We start from the raw sequence: 20585 nt of genomic DNA, 5'->3' as shown, positions 1-20585 counted from the left end.
TGTTGTTTTGTTGTGCGTCTGTCTGTCTGTGTGTGTGGGACATCGATACACACGTGTGTAACCATTCTGGGCTGCGTTCCAAATTATATAGATTTTTCTTTTTACTTCTAGTCCGTACTGCAGCTACCATTAAAAAGTATGTACTGTTGCACGTGGTATGCGTACGATTGGGACATTGACTGATCAGGACACCTGTAGTGCCCCATTGACTGAAAGTCGATAGGACGAATCTTTTGCTGCGCAGAGGTTTGTAGGGCAGAATAGACAAAAAAAGCATGCTGGCTTGCATCCTGCGAAACGTGACCAGATGTGGTACAACCTTGTATCTTTGGCATACTGCCCTTTCCATAATATGTATTGGGACGTACTAAATGGCATACCAAAGAGTATGGTAGCATGGGTTGGTCATTTAGTGCAGAAGGAGAAACCGTTAATGTTGCCCTCCAATGAGCACAGCGGATGTCCTGTGTACAGGATCATTTACCACTGGTGTTTGTTTGTGTAAAGGATAAACCGCTTGTGTTTGTTTGTGTCTGAAAGTCTGAGAGAGAGAGACATGTACACAGTGGCGGAGAGAGAGAGAGAGAGAGAGAGAGGGTCATAGCGGTCCGAAGTCTACTAAAATCCCAATATAACCAAAGCAGGCGCACCCGTGCCTCAAAGTTCGCCTCAGGCGCTGGCTTACCAGGTCGGTTCAGGTTTTGCTGAAATAAACAACTCTTTAAGCCACCGGTACACGTTAAAGAAATTTGCAGCTGACATTTAATTCAGCCTCTGACGTCGGCTTGGCTTTCCAGAGACGCTAGGAAGCTAAGGCTTCAAATGGCAAGCACGACTGGAAGAAGGTCATGGTGTAACACTGGGGGCTCCGTGTTGGTACCCTGTCGCAGGAACCACCAGCTTAACCGGGTGGGGTTCCAGCCCCTCTGTGATTAATGTCGGTGGGGTGCCCTCTGAGCCGTGGCATTAAGTTGGCAACTTAAGGTTCACTTTTAATTAATCCGTCATTAAAAAATATCAAATCGCGTAGCAAACAAAACGGTCTTGGATTCTAACAAACAGCCCAGAAGTTACGAATAACGACTCGACGAATGACCTGAAATGGAGCAAAAGTAATGCAATGAAATGTGGAGCATTGCTGAAGAATGATTTATGTATTTGTTGGACTCAACACTTAATCAAGCAGTAAAGGCTGGGTTGCATTGTCTTCCTGGTGGCTATCAGCAGGCCTCTTTGGTTCACCCTCCACCCTGTAGCACTGTTTGCTGTGCAGTGTTGACCCAAGGTCCGACCTGAACGGGTCAGATTCGTGTTTACAGCACGCTTTACGAGTGGGCGGCTGAGGTGTTTACCAAGGTGTGTGTCCCTCCTACACTTGTATATTGAACCTTACGTTGACCTGTAGACGCTTCTACGGGTCAACACAGGTAGGCGCATCTTTGTTTACCAATTGTTTAAGGTCCAAGGCGAAATTGGCGCTGATTTGAAAAGTCGGACTGTCCATCGAGGCGAAGCTGTTTGCTGCTGCGTCCTGCCGCGGTTCTGTGTGAATCTCGAGTGGGTGACTCCGACAGCACTCACAGAGGTATGTTGGGCATTCGGTTCTAGCAACCTGAGTTGCTAATGTTAGGACACACGGCACGGCAGGAGAGTGTTTGATTGAGCTGCGCGGTAGTGGATTACATATTGTACAGTTTGCGAGTGTTCCCCACCGGCACAGTAACACAAGCCTGTGTGTGTGTGTGTGTGTGTGTGTGTGTGTGTGTGTGTGTGTGTGTGTGTGTGTGTGTGTGTGTGTGTGTGTGTGTGTGTGTGTGTGTGTGTGTGTGTGTGTGTGTGTGTGTGTGTGTGTGATTGATACTGTGCCGTGGCCATGGCGGTTTTGGCATGGTCTTTTTAAAGCTTTAAATGTGATCCACATTCTGCCCATGCCCAGTGTGGTTTCCTTGGCGCGATGCACTACCAGCTGTCTAAGGACGCGGGACTGGTGTGTGGTGCAATGATGTGCATCCACTTGTGTGTGTGTGTGTGTGTGTGTGTGTGTGTGTGTGAGGGGATATAATCACATGCACCTGCCGTTTTAATGAATGTGTCTGCACGTGTGTGTGTGTGTATGTGTCTCTGCACGACGTGTGTGTGTGTGTGTGTGTGCATAGTACACGCGTGGATGAGTCAGTCAGTGAAGGCCGATGCGCTCCTGTCAGGTTGATGACGCGTGGGTTAGTTGATGTGGTGCTTTGAACGCCAGCCAGTTCTCGTCTCAGACAGGGTCTATCCGCAGGGAGGCGGTCTTATTGACTGTTACATCAGACCCCGCCGTCATACATCAGACATTCCCTTGTGTTGCTCTGTTGTTGTGTCTGCTCTTCGGTGCATTGGTCAACGGAAATTGAAAAGGCAAAGCGCCGGTTTATGGAAAGAAGAACGGCTTGCGACCTTAAGATGACCAAGGAGCCCACTTGATTTGAACCACTTCATGACAACACTGCCCAAGGGAGCGTTGTTTTTCACCTAACCGCCCTATCTAATGGGCCAACTACCCCAAAATCCGACACAGTAACAACAAGTGTGACACTGTGTGTGTGCGCTCCTCTCTAATGTAATCTCTCCTTAACCCTCTCTCTCTCTTCTCCCGCCTTGACGTCTTCTCGATTGTTGTTGTTTTGCCTCCAGTGTTTGGGAGCTAGCTAGCTAACCCAGGCGTCATTCAGCGCTCTCCCCTCTGTTCAGGCTTAAGAACAGCCTGAACAGAGGGGAGCCGCACCGAATGACGCGATCGAAGCCTGTGCTCACTGGGCTCTGGGGTTTGATGTAATCATTTACTTATTTTTACGACTGCCAAGGTCACAGTTGCCCTTTTTTCTGAGGCAGACAGGAAAGCGGTCTGCCACACAGGGTAATAGGCTGGGTGGTTTTCATCCGCAAAAAGACAAACAGTCCTTTTATAGCTAATTGAACGTTTGAACATTTTCATAAACAGCTGGGTTAGCGTATTTGTTAGACGCTTGGCTCACTTCTTATTTAGCGTTTGTGGGATGTTTCAGCTGCACAATTGAACTAATTGTTGATCTGTATTTTCAGATAATAGAATAAACCTAATGGATCCATTCTTGGCTCCATTCTTGTAATGAGTGGATTAATGTTAGACCTCAGAGACAGAGGGAAGGAAGGATCATATGTTTAGTCTGCCAAATCAAATACCTTCCCAAATAGACCAGGATGAGCCTGCATAACAACCACACTTACAAAAACAAAACATTCAGTTCTCATTCAGAAAAAAACAAAACAGAATTGAATTAAGGGATCCAAACCAAGAAGCAGATCAAGCCTGGACCAACTGGAAGTGACATTTTCGCATAATTTGGCTGCCTGTCCAGGATTCATTGTTCTACGTCCGTGCAGAATACATTTCTTACTTTGTTATGTTCTCTCTGGGCCACAGCGCAATTTAATCCTCATGAATGCTGCAAACTAGTAAACTGCTCTCATTATCCAAGTACAAAAGCCCCCAGTAGTTTGACATCTGTATCTCACGTATAGTTCCTGTTCTACAGTCCACTTTACCCTTTGAAAGATGAAGTCTCTCTTTATTTTGACATTTTGAAGTCACTTACACGAGTATCGGTTTTTATGTGTTAAACCACCACTTTGTTCTCGTGAGGCCAAAGCCATGCTCTAGATTCGGTTTTGTTCTGGAACATTTGGTGGTTGATCCCATCCCAGAGAGTCTTTCTGTTTCTTTTTCAAGGCCTTGAGGGCCATTTTGTTTCTCTTCACAACATATCCTTGTTGCTTCAGTCAGTGAAATCGTTCAGCGGTGTGGATCTAGTGTTGACGTGTCTCATTTAGCCAGGACAGCCCTCAACAAAAGAAGGCTGTCTTTCCTAAGACTTTTGAGTTGCCTCATATGTTTTACTATGGGATTGACACCATAATGAGGCCTGAATGTAATTCCTTTGTTGTGGATCCTTTTTCCAGATTAAAGCCCTGTTTTATTGAACAAAATCCCGAGCCAAAACTCTGTCCCTTTCAGTTGCAACTTTTATTGGGGCGATCCAGTGCATTACTTCAGGAATGCAGTGCAGGGAGTTTGTTCAGAGTCGAGGGAGACAGCAGTGCAGCTGTAATGCAGGACTGAGTCACTGACAGACGAGACACACGCTTACACCAGGGGTTAGACAATAGCAGTGTCATGTAAGGATGTGTGAGAGCTGACCAGGTGGGGGGGGGGGGGGGGGGAGGAGGAGGAGGAGGAGGAGGAGGGAGAGGGAGAGAGAGAGGGAGGCACACACATAAAGAGAGAGAGACACACGCACACCCATAAAGAGAGAGAGACACACACACACACACACACATAAAGAGAGAGAGACACACACTTCCTGGATGATGTCATGTCACTGGATCCACCGTGGCTTTCGACAAGACCGGACGTGCATCGGTGACCTCGTTCATAAGTGCTTGTTTTCGTTCCCACGCTCTTTCATTAACAGCCGGGGGGTTCTTACCTGTCCAGGTAACCTTAGCGGAGCCGTGGTTACCATGACCTCACAGGATGCTCGATGATGACACCTGCTCGTTGCGTGAGCCAGGATGACCATTTAGACAGCATGTGACTGATTCAGAGGACTAAATAGATTCTTCCCTTAAGATCTCTGTAAATCTCTAAGGTCTCGGATTGCAGGATAAGATGATTGATGATGCTTGTATTTAAATGGTCTGGATAAAGACAGCTGCTGGTAAACACTCTATTGAAATAATTGAATATGTTGAGTGAACGCCGACGGCATAGCTGTTGTCCACAAACCAATAGCCATCTTCTAAGAATCCATCAGTGTGTCGCCATATTGTTCATTAACATCCTCTGGTCGTCCTTCACTCATGCCTTTATTTTCAGCCTCTTCGTTCTCCACCAACGTAGAGCGTCTTTGAGACACAAAATGAAAAGCACTCCACGCGCCCAACGTATGATCGGTATTCATGTGCACGGCTTGTGCATATGAACCGGGTTCCCCGTCGCACTGCTTCGCCATCCGCGGTGTCGGGCTGACCGTGTGTGTCTGTCTGCCCACGCTCCTCAGTGGAGTAGGAGGCGTTCTGTCGCCCAGCGCTCCGGCGCCAGCACACCAGGATGTTTCCTGTCCACTGACACGTTTAACAGAGGCTCTGGCCCGCCGCGGGTCACCCCCGCCAGGGGCTTTTGTCTCTCTGGTCCCTCTCCGCTCCAAGGACCCGGCACTCCCACGCCATGGGTCCGGGCGCACTTCCTCTGAGCAAGGGAGGGGAACGGAGGAGGGAGGGAGGGAGTGAGGAGAGAGAGAAGGGAAGAGGGATGGAGAGAGGGGAAGAGGGAGAGGGAGGGAGGGGAGGAAAAGAGGACGGGGGAGAGGGGGATGGAGAGGGAGGGAGGGAAGGAGATTGCGGGGGAGAGAGAGAGGGAGGGAGAGGGATGGGGAGAGAGAGAGGGGAGGAAGAGAGGACGAGGGAGAGATGGAGAGGGAGAGTTATGGAAGATTAATGTGCATCGTTTTTTTTAAATGCTCACGGAAACCCATTTTTTGTATTCATCTGTTTAGGGTTAAACCCTCAGCCATGTAAGCTATGACAGATCATGGTCATATTTCCAGGGGATGTTTTTATAGTTTCCTTTACTAGCCTTTGTTAGTCAAGTCATTTCTTTGATAACCAAAACAGATAACATTATTACCATTGAGAAATTAATGAATTGAGATATAAATGATTTAGACCAACAGTAATTAAGTTTAGTAGAAAGGTATTCCCAGCGCAAATGTTCCCTCCTGTAATCAGTGGGGGTTTTATTTAGTCAAACCAAATTGCAGGTTTGACTACCTGCTTAGAGCTGGTTTGGTTGGTGGTTTATGTGACCGTACTTCTTGCCCTGAAATACCCTTTATTTCCTATTCTAAAGTAAGCGCCCAACCGCATGCTTTGCTGCTGGTGTGGTCATGAATACTAACACTGTTAATAATCTAGCAGGCTGGAGAGTGCAGGACGCAAGCAGTGTATACTGTCGCTCTGCAGATGGACGGATGAAATATTAATAATACAAAATGTGAATGCTTTTTCCGGCCCGGGATTAATTTAAGATGATGTGAGTCAAATCCCTGCTGTCATAATCTCTTCGGGAATGTGTGCGTGTCGTAATGGAATATTTTCATCCATATGGATTTTAAAAATAGTATTTCTAAATTGTGTTCATTCGTGTTCAGTGAAATGGTCTGAAATTAATCCTTTTACAGCTAAATTGTTATTTTCAGTTGCTATGTTTCCCTGAAATTGCTTTACCCCTCCTTTACGAAATGCTTCAATAGCCTGCACTTTGATTTTAATAAAATATATTAATAAAGTGAAATCTTTCATGGATACATATTCAGCCTTTTAAGGGTCTATTATATCCCTCTCTCTCTGTCCATCGCTCTCTCTTACCCTTGCTCTTTCTCACTCTCTCTCTCTCTCTATTCACACTCACAATGACGCAGGAAGTCCTGGGGGTCTGATCAATAGACCAGCCCCCCAGTGTCGGGGGTCCGTGCAGCGCGTCTCCCACCGCCACATTGACTGAGTACAGTACGGTAGTCGAGCCCCCCCGTAGAGGGGGGGCCGCTATTAAGGAAGAACCGCGGGCCGCACATCCGCAGAGCGGCAGAGAGCTGGGTCGGTTACCGTGGCGACCCCGCCACTCGGGGTTGGAGGAATTTCTGGCAGGGCTTCAGAACTCCCAGAGCCTGTATGCATTCTCATTTAATTGCTCACTGTTTCAGGGAGGGTGGGGGGGCGGTGCTGCACTCTCCAATAGGCCCCACCGTACCAACCCACACCCGATGCCTCAAATCAATGGCCCTGGTTCCATCCTGAGGCCACACAGGTCGGACGAATGGGACATTCAATGTGCACACGCATGGGGGAGTGGTGGAGCGGCAACGGGTGTGGCGGTGGTTTGGGTGCAACCTAAGGAGCCTGGCTACTGGAGAGTGGAGTCTAGGGTTACCCGAAAGAGCGAAGAGGGTCTTCGGTTGTCCAGCTTTAGAAACTAGAGAAACTAGAGATTCCACCTCGGTAAAGTGTAACGGTGACCTTTCACTGACTTCAGACCGCTGACATTTCTCGTTTAGATAAGCTAAATATTTCGATTATCTCATCTGTTGACACTCTCTCCACTGGCACACGGCCTCCACACGAGAGTCCAGTTCACAAAAACAAAAACTCTCTTCCTATCAAACCCCCAGAGGCCCTTCAGCCTCGCGCTGTCATTAGTCCGACTCGTGTACCAGCGAATCACAGCTGGGCATCTCAGTCAGTCGCTATCCGGTTAGTCAGGGATCCGTCAAGATGCAAATCGACCCGCCCGAGAGCACCCCGGGGCCTAATCTGTGGTTAACTCGTCTTCCTGTCTCTCTGTTTCCCTGCCCCGCATTAGCTAGTGTTAGCCTTTGCAGTCTTGTATCCCGCTTTGAGTCCTGCCTTCTGTCTTTTCTCTCCGTCACCTTGATGTTCATTTTTGTATCCTGGCTCAATCAGTGGTCACATCACTCCCTATTCCAAGGGCACTCTGGCGGTTCAGATGGGAGGCAGCTGCGTGGTTTTCCCGGTAGAATAATTTGTAACGGGTCCGCCTTCAAACTTCATCTAACCTGTTGACTACGATGACATCATTTTCCATATCAATTGTCCAACTGACCATCAGAGTCTCTGGATAAACAAAGATTCATCCAGTTTGATTCTACCACTTATTCATTTATTAATAAAAATGTTCAATGCTCCTTGTAATGCAACTTGATATATTAGATGCAATCTTTTCATTTGAATCAGAAAACCAGTTTACTAATTGTTGGTGTTATCTTAACTGGGACTCACATTATTAATAATGGCTAATGAAAAAGTCACGCATCTTCTGGATGTGTGTTTGTATCTGTTTGGATCAGCTGTAACTAAGTCTTTCTCTCTTTCTCTTTCTGTCTGTCTCTCTCTCTCTCTCTCTCTCTCTCTCTCTCTCTCTCTCTGTCTCTCTGTCTCTCTGTCTCTCTGTCTCTCTCTCTCTGTCTCTGTCTCTGTCTCTCTCTCTCTCTCTGTCTCTCTGTCTCTCTGTCTCTCTGTCTCTCTGTCTCTCTCTCTCTCTCTGTCTCTCTGTCTCTCTCTCTTTCTGGCCCAGGCCTTTAAGGATGAGTTGGAGGGGCTGATCCAGGAACAGATGAACAAAGGCAACAACCCCAAAGGCCTGCTGGCCCTCAAACAGATCGCTGACTTCTTCATGGCCAGCTCGGTGGCTGGCTTCAACAGCTCCCCCCTCAGTGAGTACTCGCAGTGGTACATCCCGTCGCCCCCGACGACCGCTTGAGTTTTTAAACTCAGCCCCCCTATTTCCTGCTGTGTTGTTGGCCCACAGTAAATGCTAATATGCCCTGAATGCGTGTGTACTACAATGCATTTGCATGTTTCCATGTGAAAAAAAGGAATATTCAAATGAGAAATATATTAATATATTAGCAACCTGAAAGGACATTATGACAAGTTTACGCATGCACGCTATGTGTGACACACACACACATTTTGATATCCACACTGTGTGACACACACACACAGACACACACATAAAGACAGAAATGCAGAGCAGGCAGACAGACAGAAAGGCAGAGCCGATAGACAGACGGACCAAAAGAAATGCAGGGCAGACGGGGCGCTCTCAGACTCCGGAAGGGTCGTGCATATTTCCCGGGCTTTTTGATCCCTGGTTCTGGGTCTAGTGTTCCATATGCACGGTCTGCTTCCAATCAGGGCCCAAGAATGCGGAACTGATGATGAATTACCACGTCAAGGCCAGAACATCAGGTCCATTTAACTTCTCCATGCGCCCTGTGCGAAGGAAAAGACCCCTCTGTGATAGATGTAGGTTTTCAAACACGCCCAAAGAGCCTTTTAGGGGAACAAATAAAGTCAGCCATTAGGTCATTTTGCTTATTTGGAATGAGTTGTATTGTGGTGATGTTATCGAATCACTGAAAGCCTTGGGTCCGTTTGTAATGCGATGTTGCAAGGTTCTGGAACGTTCCATCGGGCAATGGGATGCAGTCATGGTGCCGTTGGCATTGGAAACCACCTAATCAATTAAAGCCATCTCATATTGATCTAAATGTCCTTTCCGTCCTCTAATCTAAATGAGATCAATGCTGTTTGCCTTCCCCCCCCTTTTCAGGTCAGGGAATGGTCTCTCCCATCAACGACCTCTACACGATGGACCCTGCCACTACCGTGAAGGGGGAGAAGCATGCACGTTGCAAACTGGCCAGCCTCTACAGACTGGTGGACCTGTTCAGCTGGGCTCACTTCTCCAACTCATACATCACAGTAAGGACAACGTGACGGAGATCTGGGGGTCAAGTAGTCTAGCTACATGGGGCTCTGTGGTCTTGAGAGTTCATGGTTACCAACCAAGCATTTCCATATCAGAACCAAACCGACTTTAGTGGACGATGCTACTTTTATTGGCTTTAGCAACTGGTTCTAAAGAAGTTGTAGGTTCATAAGAAGGAGTATATACTCTTTACTTCTGCTTTGTGTTTGAGGATTGGATAAAAGCCATTACATCCCCATTATAATTCAATTAAAATGAAAGTGCATTTTTTTGACTTTGCTCAGAATACTTGGTACGATTTTTCCAATGACTGTGTGTGTGTGTAGAGCCACATCTTTCCAAACTACATTCGAGACAAGCTACTTGAACTTCATATTTCTCACACAACCATTGTTGCGCTCATATTTCATTTAAAGTCAGAGAAACCTCGGTTGAAAGGTTACTGCTGCTGTAAAAGGAGGATTACGGGTTCAACACTGTAATTTTTGGTTTGCTTTAAAAGTTCCTTCCGTCTAAATAGAGTCAATTAAGTCATTCCGATCATTCTTTTTCCTCTGTTGAGTCCTTCATGGCTTTGGAAAAGTTTGGAAGTATGATGATAATAAAATGTTTATTGTTATTCTTTTGTCCCTCAAAGTGCCGGATCAGCAAAGAGCAGGACCACATCCTCATCATCCCCCGAGGGCTGGCCTTCGCTGAGGCCTCTGCTTCCAACCTGGTAAGCCCCGCCTCCAGCACGCACCGCCGCTCGTCGGCTCCCTGTCAATCACGGCGGCCTCCCGTATGCAGCCCGGCCATTTTGTATTGCACAGAATATTGACAATTTAGTTTAGTTTAGTTTAGCTTTTTTATTTAGCTTTTTTATAACAAAAAAGCTAAATTAAAACTGAAAAACAAACAAAACCAATGAGAATAGACAAAACAACAATAACAATAGTCTAAACAAAAGTAATAATGTGAACCAAAGATTTCCGAAAAGGAGTTGGATGAAGCATAGCTTATTTAAACCTACCCCTTCTCCACTACTCAATTAACTAACTAACTTATCTTTCTCCCTAAACTTACATAATACATATTTACAAAAAAATAGAAAATAAATAGATTAAAGGTTGTAGAAAGGCCAGTGCTACACTCTACTTGGGTGGTTGCAACACATTTGCCTTTACATTTAGCAGATGCTTTTATCCAAAGCGACTTATAATAAGTACATTTGTAGATTTGTAAGAAGGTGAAACAATATATTGCTGTCGGTACAGTAAGGTGACTTGAGCTGGGCTCCTCTAGACAAACGACACAGATGGGGTTGGAAAACCGGTTTATTGTAGGGTTTGCAGATAAACATCCATAATCTTGAGTAACATGTTGCCATGCAGGAGATCTGAGCGCATGTGTTGATGGCTGGTTTAACCTGTGCACGTTGCTTGCTGAATGCACAACAGGTGTGCAGCCTCACTCAGCCCCAGAGTCCAATCAGTCTGACTCGGGCCAGGTGAGGCTGTGTAAATCCACGCACATCCACGCACACTCCACATAGGTTTATGGCCTTAAAGGCACAGTGTGTCGGATTGAGCCCCTTCCACCTTTTTTAGAGTTAAATAAAGTCAGTAACTGTGTTCTGTCAACGCTAACTGAAACAGGCTGGACAGTTTATTTTATTCGTAGAAAATATCATTGATATGTGATGTGATTTTAGTGATACCATTATTGAAATCCCTTTCAATCAGCGTTGACTACAGATATAGCCAGGAAGTTGAAGCTACGATAGACTTTAAATGTTACACATTGCTTCTTTCTATAGATGAATAGATGAAGTACAACTGACCATTTTGGTCTAAGAGAGGATGTATGTTGTTTAAAAGCAATTGGTGTGGTAAGGTTTGTGAGTTGCTTTTTTTTGCCCTGCAAAATATATGAGGCAAGATGGTCTCTGAATATTTTCCAAGCCATTCCAAGGAGGTAAAAGGTGCCATCAGAGTGACTTTGGAAAGGGAAGTAATCCTTCACTTCGCGTACAAACGCATGAAGCGAGCTGGTAAACACGTTAGCAGAACAGAGACTAGGCCTCTGTCTGGAGCCAATTAGGGTTCTGTTTGTTTGGTTGTCGTTTATTTCCATTACGTTTTTAATCAGATGTTCACTCTGTTTGCTCTACCTTGTCAGATTACTACCGGGAGGAAATAATCCATGATACACTATCCACTGCATCAAATCTTGTGACCCTCATGGCTGTGATATCTTGTTTAGAAGTGTAGCCAGCCCAGTGCAGCGTTTTTTACTCTCCAGGTGTTTTGAGGCAGACAGACTTTATAGATACTGCAGAAACATTTAAGGCTGATATGTTTGATATGTTTACGTGCTACATGACAGGCCCTTCTCCTCGTTTATGTAGCTGGTGTATGTGTGGTTATGTTATCCTCAGTGAAAGTGAAATGTGACATGCAGGTATTCTTTGTTGATTGCACACAACAGAATTGGGTGCGGCTTCCAGGGTAAAAATAACGTTAACTAATTATGCCTGAGGACTTCTTTGCTAAAGTCAGGCTGTTCAGCTTAATCCACTCTGTCAGCATTTTGTGTGTGTGTGTGTGTGTGTGTGTGTGTGTGTGTGTGTGTGTGTGTGTGTGTGTGTGTGTGTGTGTGTGTGTGTGTGTGTGTGTGTGTGTGTGTGTGTGTGTGTGTGTGTGTGTTTCTGTGCAGGTGTATCACGAATCAGGAATTTTGTTTTTTAGCAACCCCCCCCCCCCCCTCCACCCCCATTCAGTGTCCATTTTAATTGGTCACTGATTCCTAATAAATCTATTGCTGGCCCTGAACACAAAACCTGGATTTCTACACAAGGCAAAGTTTATCACAAGGAATTGGTTGACGATTTTAATTAACAAAAATAAGTTTGTGTGTGTGTGCGTACGTGTGTGTGTGTGTGTCAGTGGGGATTGGGGTGAGCTATTTTGATGCAGTGGTGTAGCATTGAGCCTGGTGGAACCTGACTCTGCAGACAGTATGCCGTGAGAGGGGCTGAGTTGATCCGTGTATTCACTGCTACGCGTGTTTTCACCACCCTGTGCATTCACTACTCTGTGTTTACTATTGTGGGTTTTCACTGCTAGTGTGTGTACTCACTATAAGTGTGTATTCTCCACTAATGTGTATCATAATCTGTTTATTCAATACTCTGTGTTTATTCACTACTAGTGTGTGTATTCACTACTATTGTGTGTGTATTCACTGCTCTACTGGTATAGTCATATATAGTCATTATTTCCTCCGTGATCTTGCAGTGAAACCGGGGCCGGAGCGAGGAAGTTGTTCTCTTTAATACTTACTGTTGAGTGAAGGCAGATTGGGTAGTTCGCAGTGTGGGTTGAAAGGTCATTCTGTGGACTGGTTGTCGTAGCGACATCGTACCTGAACCTGAAGCAAGTTCAGGTCGATTATTGATTTAATGTGACATGCGTGCTCTGTGTTGTTCTCGTTGCTCTGTGAGCCTCCCGCAATATCCTCGGGGACTCCTTTGTGCACACACACGGGAACGCATGCCCAGGGCAACGGCACTGTCTCACTGCATGAGGACCAATGATATACACACACACACACACACACACACACACACACACACACACACACACACACACACACACACACACACACACATCAAAGTCATGCTCGGGGGCATCTTGATCAGATTCACATGAGCCATGTGTACTGATAGGGTTAGGGTCGCGGTACGGCTGTCTGATTGGCCGGTTTCTCAGATGGGGTCCTCAGTGGAATTCTGGGATATTGAGTTTCCGTCGGCCACTCCTTCTCGGCCGATCTAAGTAAAGACGCTGTCGCTGAGCTCTCGATGTCATCGGCCCTCTTAACCAGCACACGCTTCACCTCTCCCAGGCCCACAGTCACTGACCCCCCCAAGTGGCATGCCGGGATATATTTAAAGCCAGATTGGAGAATGGATGGAGGAGGGGCCCATTGAGTTTCATGTTGTGATTGGCCAGGACATTCCTCTTGGGGTTGGGGGGGGGGGGGCTTGTTACAGTTACAGTTATAGTTTAACTTGATGGAATGATGGAGCCATTGGCACCATGTGATGTTTCCCTGAGACCCCATCTGACCAGCTGGTATTGCAAGTCGATACCAGTAGAGTGTGTGTGTGTGTGTGCGTGCGTGTGTGCGTGCGTGCAACGATGCATGAACTGAGTGGGTTGGACATAGCAAGGTGTGTGTGTGTGTGTGTGTGTGTGTGTGTGTGTGTGTGTGTGTGTGTGTGTGTGTGTGTGTGTGTGTGTGTGTGTGCGTGTTTCAGTTTCATAACACTTGAGCAGTGCCATTCACTTTGCTGCGCAGCCTGAGCGATCGATAGCCGGCCTCTATCAATCTGTCCCGTCTCGCTCTCCCATCTGGCTATCAGTGGGCTGAACGCGCCCCCAGGGATCTGGTTCACCCGGAAAAACCACCCAGCCCTGCTGTGCACTCCCCCCTTTCTTGCTTTGTATAAAGAGACCACTTAGTTTAACCATTTACAATCAGTGAGCACATTTCATTGTTCCAGCCATTATAATTCAGCAAACTGCTCTGTGTAAAAGAATATGAAGAATGTTTGTCTAATGGAGTCTCTGGCATCCCAGTCCTATTCCCGACCCCACTCACCTTTTTACTCAACAGTCATGTTTAGCGTTGGCCCCAGCAGATGTATCTTAATCTTGTGAGCCTTTAGCCTGTAGCCCTGGCTTGTATCACAAGACCCTACATCGTTATACGGTTATGGGAAACATGCTCCACCGGGTCCTAATTAGATCAAGCTCCGTTTTGCGGTTAATGTTTAATGACTGTTTTCTCTCCTGCTGACAGAACTTTCTTCTTCTTCTCTAATTGGGTCTCCAGCCTGTCTCTGGCTCTTATCTCCCTCGGGCTCCGCCCCTCTTCCCGGCCTCTGTCTTCCCGTGCCTCGACGTGATAACCTCCTGATCCTCCTCATGTTAATGAGGCCTGCCGTGAGACGAGGCTGGGTCACTTCCTGTGTTCTCCCGCCTGCTTCCCCCACCACCTTAGTTCCTCCACGTTTGTTTGTTGTTTTCTTGGGGAGTTGGTAGACCTAGCTCTGGAGACAGATCTAGCCGATCATCTCTCAACGTGAGATGGGCTCTTTCGATCCCTGGTTCCTCTTAGCTAGGTGTACAGCAGTCCCTGAGCAAGGCACGTCAAACTAGTTTTGATATGCCATGGATAATACTGCCCTCTATGGGTGAATGTGTGTATGAACGGATGGGTGCGAGGCATGGCTTGTAAAGCACTTTAAAAGGCCACGGAGACAAGTGGTGCTTGAATCAATCCATTGTGACTTTGTTTACTGGTGGTGGCCATGTTGCCGTGATGTTCTGATGACAATTTGCCCTTTAAACAGCACAAAGTGAACCTACACTATGCTAGTTTTTCTCTTTAGCAGCCTCTAGTGGCTTGAGTTGCAGTTACAGGTGAAAGATATATGATTTCAGAGTGTCTGACATTTTCAGACACTCTCCTGGTCTTGCGGGGTTGAGGAAGTGGACCTAGTCCAAGTTGAGGAGGAACCTAATTTTGCCGTATCGAACCGTACCGTACTGTACCATGCCGTGCAATACAAGTGTGAGGGTTGTTCTATCTTCAACTCAAGACCAGTGTGTCATCCATTAATGACTTCCAGTGTGAAGCCCGGTCGTAATAGAAAGGCAAAATGGGCTGCCGTACCGAACCGTGCCGGGCCGAGCCAGTATAGTACAGTGGAGAAACGCAAATAGGTGCAGCCAGGGTTTCCCGCAGTAAATGTGTTAGTTAAGGTGGTGGGGTTGAGACGGCATTATTTTCATGCAGGCTGTCAGACTGTTGCCCTGCAGCCTGAGAGTGCACACAGAGAGTGAATGAAGTTTAGATTATTTGATATTTTTGTATACTATTTACAATTCAAATATATATGCATATTTTTAGGTGCTGTGGGAAACCCTGAGCTCTAGCCTTTCCCTGTGTGGTGTTCCCCCCCATTGACGGTCTCTCTCTCTTTCTCTTTCTCCCTCTTTCTCTTTCTTTCATTCTTTCTCTTACTCTCTCTTTCTCTTTCTCTATCTCTTTCTTTCATTCTTTCTCTTTCTCGCTCCCCCTCTCTCTCTCTCTCTTTCTCTTTCTCTTTCTTTCATTCTCTCTCTCTCTGTCTCTGTCTCTCTCTCTCTCTCTCTCTCTCTCTCTCTCTCTCTCTCTCTCTCTCTCTCTCTCTCTCTCTCCTCTCCCTCTCCCTCTCTCTCTCTCTCTCTCTCTCTCTCTCTCTCTCTCTCTCTCTCTCTCTCTCTCTCTCTCTCTCCTCTCTCCCCCCCCCCCCCCCCCCAGGTGAAGGTCAACATCCTGGGGGCCGTGATGGACCAGGGCTCCACCAACCTGAGGATCGACCCGGCGGGCTTCAGCCCCCACGCCGCCATCTACTCCATGCGGCCTGACGTGCGCTGTGCCATCCACGTGCACACTCCCGCCACCGCCGCCGTGAGTCACCGCTCGACAACAACAACACAAAGTAGTTGGGGGCGCTAAAGAGATTTCGCTAGGCTTTGTGTGTGTGTGTGTGGAGGTCTAGGTGTGTGTGTGGGTGTTATGTTTACTGCTGACAGTGCATCACACACCTTTTTGACCTACATTTTTAATGAGAGTAAACAGTGTGAAAGTGCTAATCCTAAAAAGCTTCCGCCTTGCTACTATTAAGACGGCTTTAAGCGCTGGAGAGCCGTCGAACGTAAGCGCTTCAAAAGCCTTCCGTTCCCCTCAGTGCCTTCCTCGTTATGAACGTCACGAATGAACGGCTCTTCAGAGAGATCCAGAGCAGGCCGGACTCCCCGGAACCGTCCCATTTGATCTACATTCACATTTACAATTAGGGCATTTAGCAGACGCTTTTATCCAAAGCGACTTACAACAAGTACATTTGTCAGAAGAAGGAGAAACAATATATCCCTGTTGGTGCCAAGCACTAACAAATCCCATCCGTGTGTACAACAAAGCTAGCTAGGATAAGATGCTACACTACTCGGTACCATTTCTAAGTGCCAGGATGTAGAACATACAATAAGTGCGTACTTTTCCAAGTGCCATGACAGCACAGGACGTGGGCTAGATCCAGCCCCATCTACTGCAAGCCCCCCCAAGCCCTATCCCAGTGCTGAGCGCGGGTTCAGCACTAACGGTTCGCCTCTCTCTCTCCCCCCCCCCCACCCCCAGGTGTCGTCTATGAAGTGTGGCATCCTGCCCATCTCCCAGGAGTCCCTGCTGCTGGGGGACATCGCCTACTACAACTACCAGGGCAGCCTGGACGACCCCGAGGAGCGCAGGGAGCTGCAGAAGGCCCTGGGGCCCTCCGCCAAGGTGTGTGTGTGTGTGTGTGTGTGTGTGTGTGTGTGTGTGTGTGTGTGTGTGTGTGTGTGTGTGTGTGTGTGTGTGTGTGTGTGTGTGTGTGTGTGTGTGTGTGTGTGCGTGCGTGCGTGCGTGCGTGCGTGCGTCTTTGTGTGTGTTTGTCATGGTTTCATTGAGCAGACAAGAACAAAATCCTTTGAACTCTTTTGCCATGGCTCACACATGTAAACGATTCAAAGGCGAAAACAAAGTTAGGTAGATGGAAAAATCGATCCATATCTGACTCCTGCTCTCGACAAACAAAAAGTGACTCAGATACGTTTTAAAACTTTAAGGGAAGCTAAGTAGTTTCATTTCTGGTGTAACTAGTCGCTAAATAAGTGTGTGTGTGTGTGTGTGTGTGTGTGTGTGTGTGTGTGTGTGTGTGTGTGTGTGTGTGTGTGTGTGTGTGTGTGTGTGTGTGTGTGTGTGTGTGTGTGTGTGTGTGTGTGTGTGTGTGTGTGCGCGCGCGCTGTGCTACCACAGGTGCTAGTGCTCAGGAACCACGGTGTGGTGGCTCTCGGGGAGACCATCGAAGAGGCCTTTAACTTCATCTACAATGTCGTCTACGCCTGTGAGATCCAGGTACCCATACACATACACACACATGCACACGCAGACAACCCACGCAGGCACAGACACAAACACATGCACGTACACATCCCTCTCCGTAGTTGCTCTTGGTACACCCATTGCTTTGAATCACACGTTTCCCCGATGAAACAGCCGAGCGGGATAGACAGACATTTTCCCCCTAATCTGTTGTGGTTCCCACTGCCAGATGCTCTGCTAAGCCATTTCCTCTAATGCCCCTCCCCACCTCCCTCCCCTTCTTTGCTCTGTTTCAACAACAAAAACTTGACCACATCTCAACCTGCTTCATTTAGAGGAAGCTTATCGCTGCACTAGGATGGTTGGTAGCCATTATGGATGAAGCCATTTGTCCTGCAAAGGCTGTGACCTCAAAGATGCAATTAACGCAGACTTTTGATGCCAAGTAGTATGACAATGCAGTGGTTTCATGCCGCACATGGTTTCAAAAGTCAGATCAGGTCATGCTACTTCTGGGGGGGCCTCCATTGGCCCCTGTGTGGCTGGGCTGAAGGAGAAAGGAGAGGATGTGTGTGTCGCCCATACCTCTGCCTTGTATCTACGCCCGTACGCAGCCTTGTATCTACACCCAGTGCCGTAAGAAGGGCCCTTTATTTGGAGCCTGGTCCGGCAATTATTGAGATTCACTTTATTTCTCCTTTCTGTTAACCAAAGCTTCTATCGACTCATACAAACAGACCTCGTCTATCTCTCACTCACTCGCTCCAGGGCTTTTCCTCTCTCTCTAACCACTACATTTGCATTGGTGTTGTATTGCAGCATGGCCAAAGCAGTTCAGTGCTGTGTTCCGCTATCCATACTTCCATGAGTACTAGGGCTGTAACGATACGCGTATCAAACCGAAAATCGCGATACTCAAAGCCACGATCCTGTCTCGCGGTGTGAGAAGGCAGAAGCGCGATACGCCCTTTCTAACTCTGCGGTCAAATTGTCCGATTGAAATTTGCTAATAATTTGTCTAGATAATAGTCTGCTGACAGCGCCCCCTCCTATCGATGCCGTAAGCATGCGACTGCAATCCTCCGTGGCTACGGAGGATCGCATTTCTCCACAGCCGTCGAAGTGCTCATATGCGATATGAACGACATTTATCCAGAGGGGGCCTGTGTGATCCTGTCTCTAGTGTTTTGTGTGATTTGACTGGCAGTTTGTCTGCTTATAGGTCGGAATGAAGCGGCCACCGATTATTGACAGGATGGGTACTTTATTCTACCGGACTCGTTCGCTTCTTCACTAGACACACGCGCTACCCCTCGCTCTCCTCGCTCGTCCACTCACTCGCTGACGTCACTCACACACGCATACGCACATTGCCATTCTGGCGCACACACATATGCTACTCGTAACGCCTCGTTATTGCGACGTTCATGACCTTCAGGTTTTTCTCCATCTATTGAAAGTTAGGCTATTAAACATGTTGCATTCTATACGGCCTGATTATGTCATTATTTAAGCTACATAGCCTAATAAGTAGTGCTAATAAGGATATTTGACTAAACCAACCAAACAGTTGAAAAAAGCATCCTCCCACACGTTATTTCTCTATTCATTTAGCTATACTTTAATAGTATTCTTCCTGTTCAAATCTGTTCAGTGTTCCAAATTATTTGTTATTAAATGTTACATTAAGTGAATTGGTATATAAGTGTTGTTTAAATAAAATGCTTTTTAAATTTCAAAAAATCGTGGGATGTATCGAACCGTGGGTCAAAAATCGTGGTATAAACCGAATCGTGAGTTTGTGTATCGTTACAGCCCTAATGAGTACACTTAAACGTAGGACACTATCCGCACTCTCTAAGTGCGCAGATTTCCAGATGTCAGTGTTTTTCCAAATCGAATAGTCCGTGGTGCACTGACCGGAAAATACGATCGCGACTGCCGCCGCAGTTCGTCCCCCGCATTAAACATCCCGATTTGAGAGGTGAACTCTTACGCCTTGCAGCTCTAAAAAAGCGAAAAGTTGCGCCGGTGTAGGCTCAGCCTGGCTCCGCCTCTTCCGCTACGTATTACGAAAACTGTACATCGATCCACGTTTTGACCGTTTTGAGTACAGCATCCAGGTTTTCCATTCCGCACACTTCTTTTCGCCCAGATCTTAATCAGAAAATCCTACGTATTCAAACAAATTTTATTAAGCATGGGAAGTATGGATATCGGAACACAGCACAGGTGTATTATTTTAACAAAATCTTGAAAAAAATATCTATCTTGTGCTCTTTGTCTCCATCTTGTGGTCGTGCAGGTGAATGCCATCTCATGTGCCGGCAGTATAGAGAACCTGAATATTCTTGACAAAGAGGCGTACAAGGCACGAACGTTCGACGTTGGAAGCTCTGCCGACGTAGCGATGGGGGCTGAGTTCAAGTACAAGCGCGGTGAGCTGGAGTTCGAGTCCCTGATGAGGATGTTGGACAACCTGGTAAGACACACACACACACTCAGTCAGTCAGTCAGTCAGTCAGTCAGTCAGTCAGTCACCCCTTTCTTTCTCTCTCTATCTAGCTATCTTTGGCTCGCTCTCTCTCTAACTCTAACTCAATTCAATTCAAGAGCTTTATTGGCATGGAAAATAAACATTTACATTGCCAAAGTAGTTAAAGTTTTAAAAAGGCATATGCAAAAAGGGACTACAAAATGGTAAACAACTTAAACTGAGGTGATGTACAAAAGATGAGCTCATGGTCAGGAATGAGCAAACTATTTCCAGGAACTGGGCAACAGACAACAGGGTATTTACCTTACTATAGCGTAGCCATTATATATATGAAAAGTGATGTTCTCTAGAGAGGCATGAGATGAATGAATGACAGATGAAAGAGGGCGAGAGGAGTGGATAGAAAGGAGAGCCCTAACTGTTAGTGTTTGCTTTCTCATCCTCCTCCTGCCCCTTTCTCCTCCCCCCCTCCTCCTCACTCTCCCCCTCCCCTCCCTCCTCCTGCCGCCTGCCTCTTTGTGATCCTCTTCCTCCTCCTGTTTCTTCCTCTGCCTCACCCTCCTCCTCCTCACTCCTCTCCCTCACTCCTCTTCCTCCCCCTCTTCCACCTCCTCCTCCTCCTCACCCTCCCCCCTCCTCACCCTCCTCCACCTCCTTCTCCTCCTCACCCTCCTCTCCTCCTCCCCCTCCCCCTCCCTCCTCTTCCTCACCCTCTTCCACCTCCTCCCCCTCCCCCTCCTCCCCCCTCTTCCTGACCCTCTTCCA

General features: G+C 47.1%; 1 protein-coding gene across 8 annotated transcripts in view; it reads left to right on the top strand.

The window, feature by feature from the left end:
• The window catches only part of add3a (adducin 3 (gamma) a), an 87724-nt gene that overhangs the window by 54398 nt on the left and 12741 nt on the right, over positions 1 to 20585 (top strand). For 7 of the 8 annotated variants that reach the window (XM_030352175.1, XM_030352174.1, XM_030352176.1 and 4 more), the window contains 7 exons: positions 8168 to 8306; positions 9209 to 9360; positions 10005 to 10085; positions 15722 to 15871; positions 16601 to 16744; positions 17258 to 17356; positions 19629 to 19805. In XM_030352175.1, the coding sequence (XP_030208035.1) occupies positions 8168 to 8306; positions 9209 to 9360; positions 10005 to 10085; positions 15722 to 15871; positions 16601 to 16744; positions 17258 to 17356; positions 19629 to 19805 (942 nt within the window). Of the gene's footprint in view, positions 1 to 23; positions 1586 to 8167; positions 8307 to 9208; positions 9361 to 10004; positions 10086 to 15721; positions 15872 to 16600; positions 16745 to 17257; positions 17357 to 19628; positions 19806 to 20585 lie in introns of those variants that run through there. The other variant, XM_030352180.1, reaches the window with a different exon arrangement.

Source organism: Gadus morhua, chromosome 3 (genome assembly GCF_902167405.1).
Source record: "Gadus morhua chromosome 3, gadMor3.0, whole genome shotgun sequence".
NCBI lineage: Eukaryota > Metazoa > Chordata > Actinopteri > Gadiformes > Gadidae > Gadus > Gadus morhua.
Note: the sequence above shows the minus strand (reverse complement) of the source record. Positions and strands in the feature narration are given on the sequence as shown.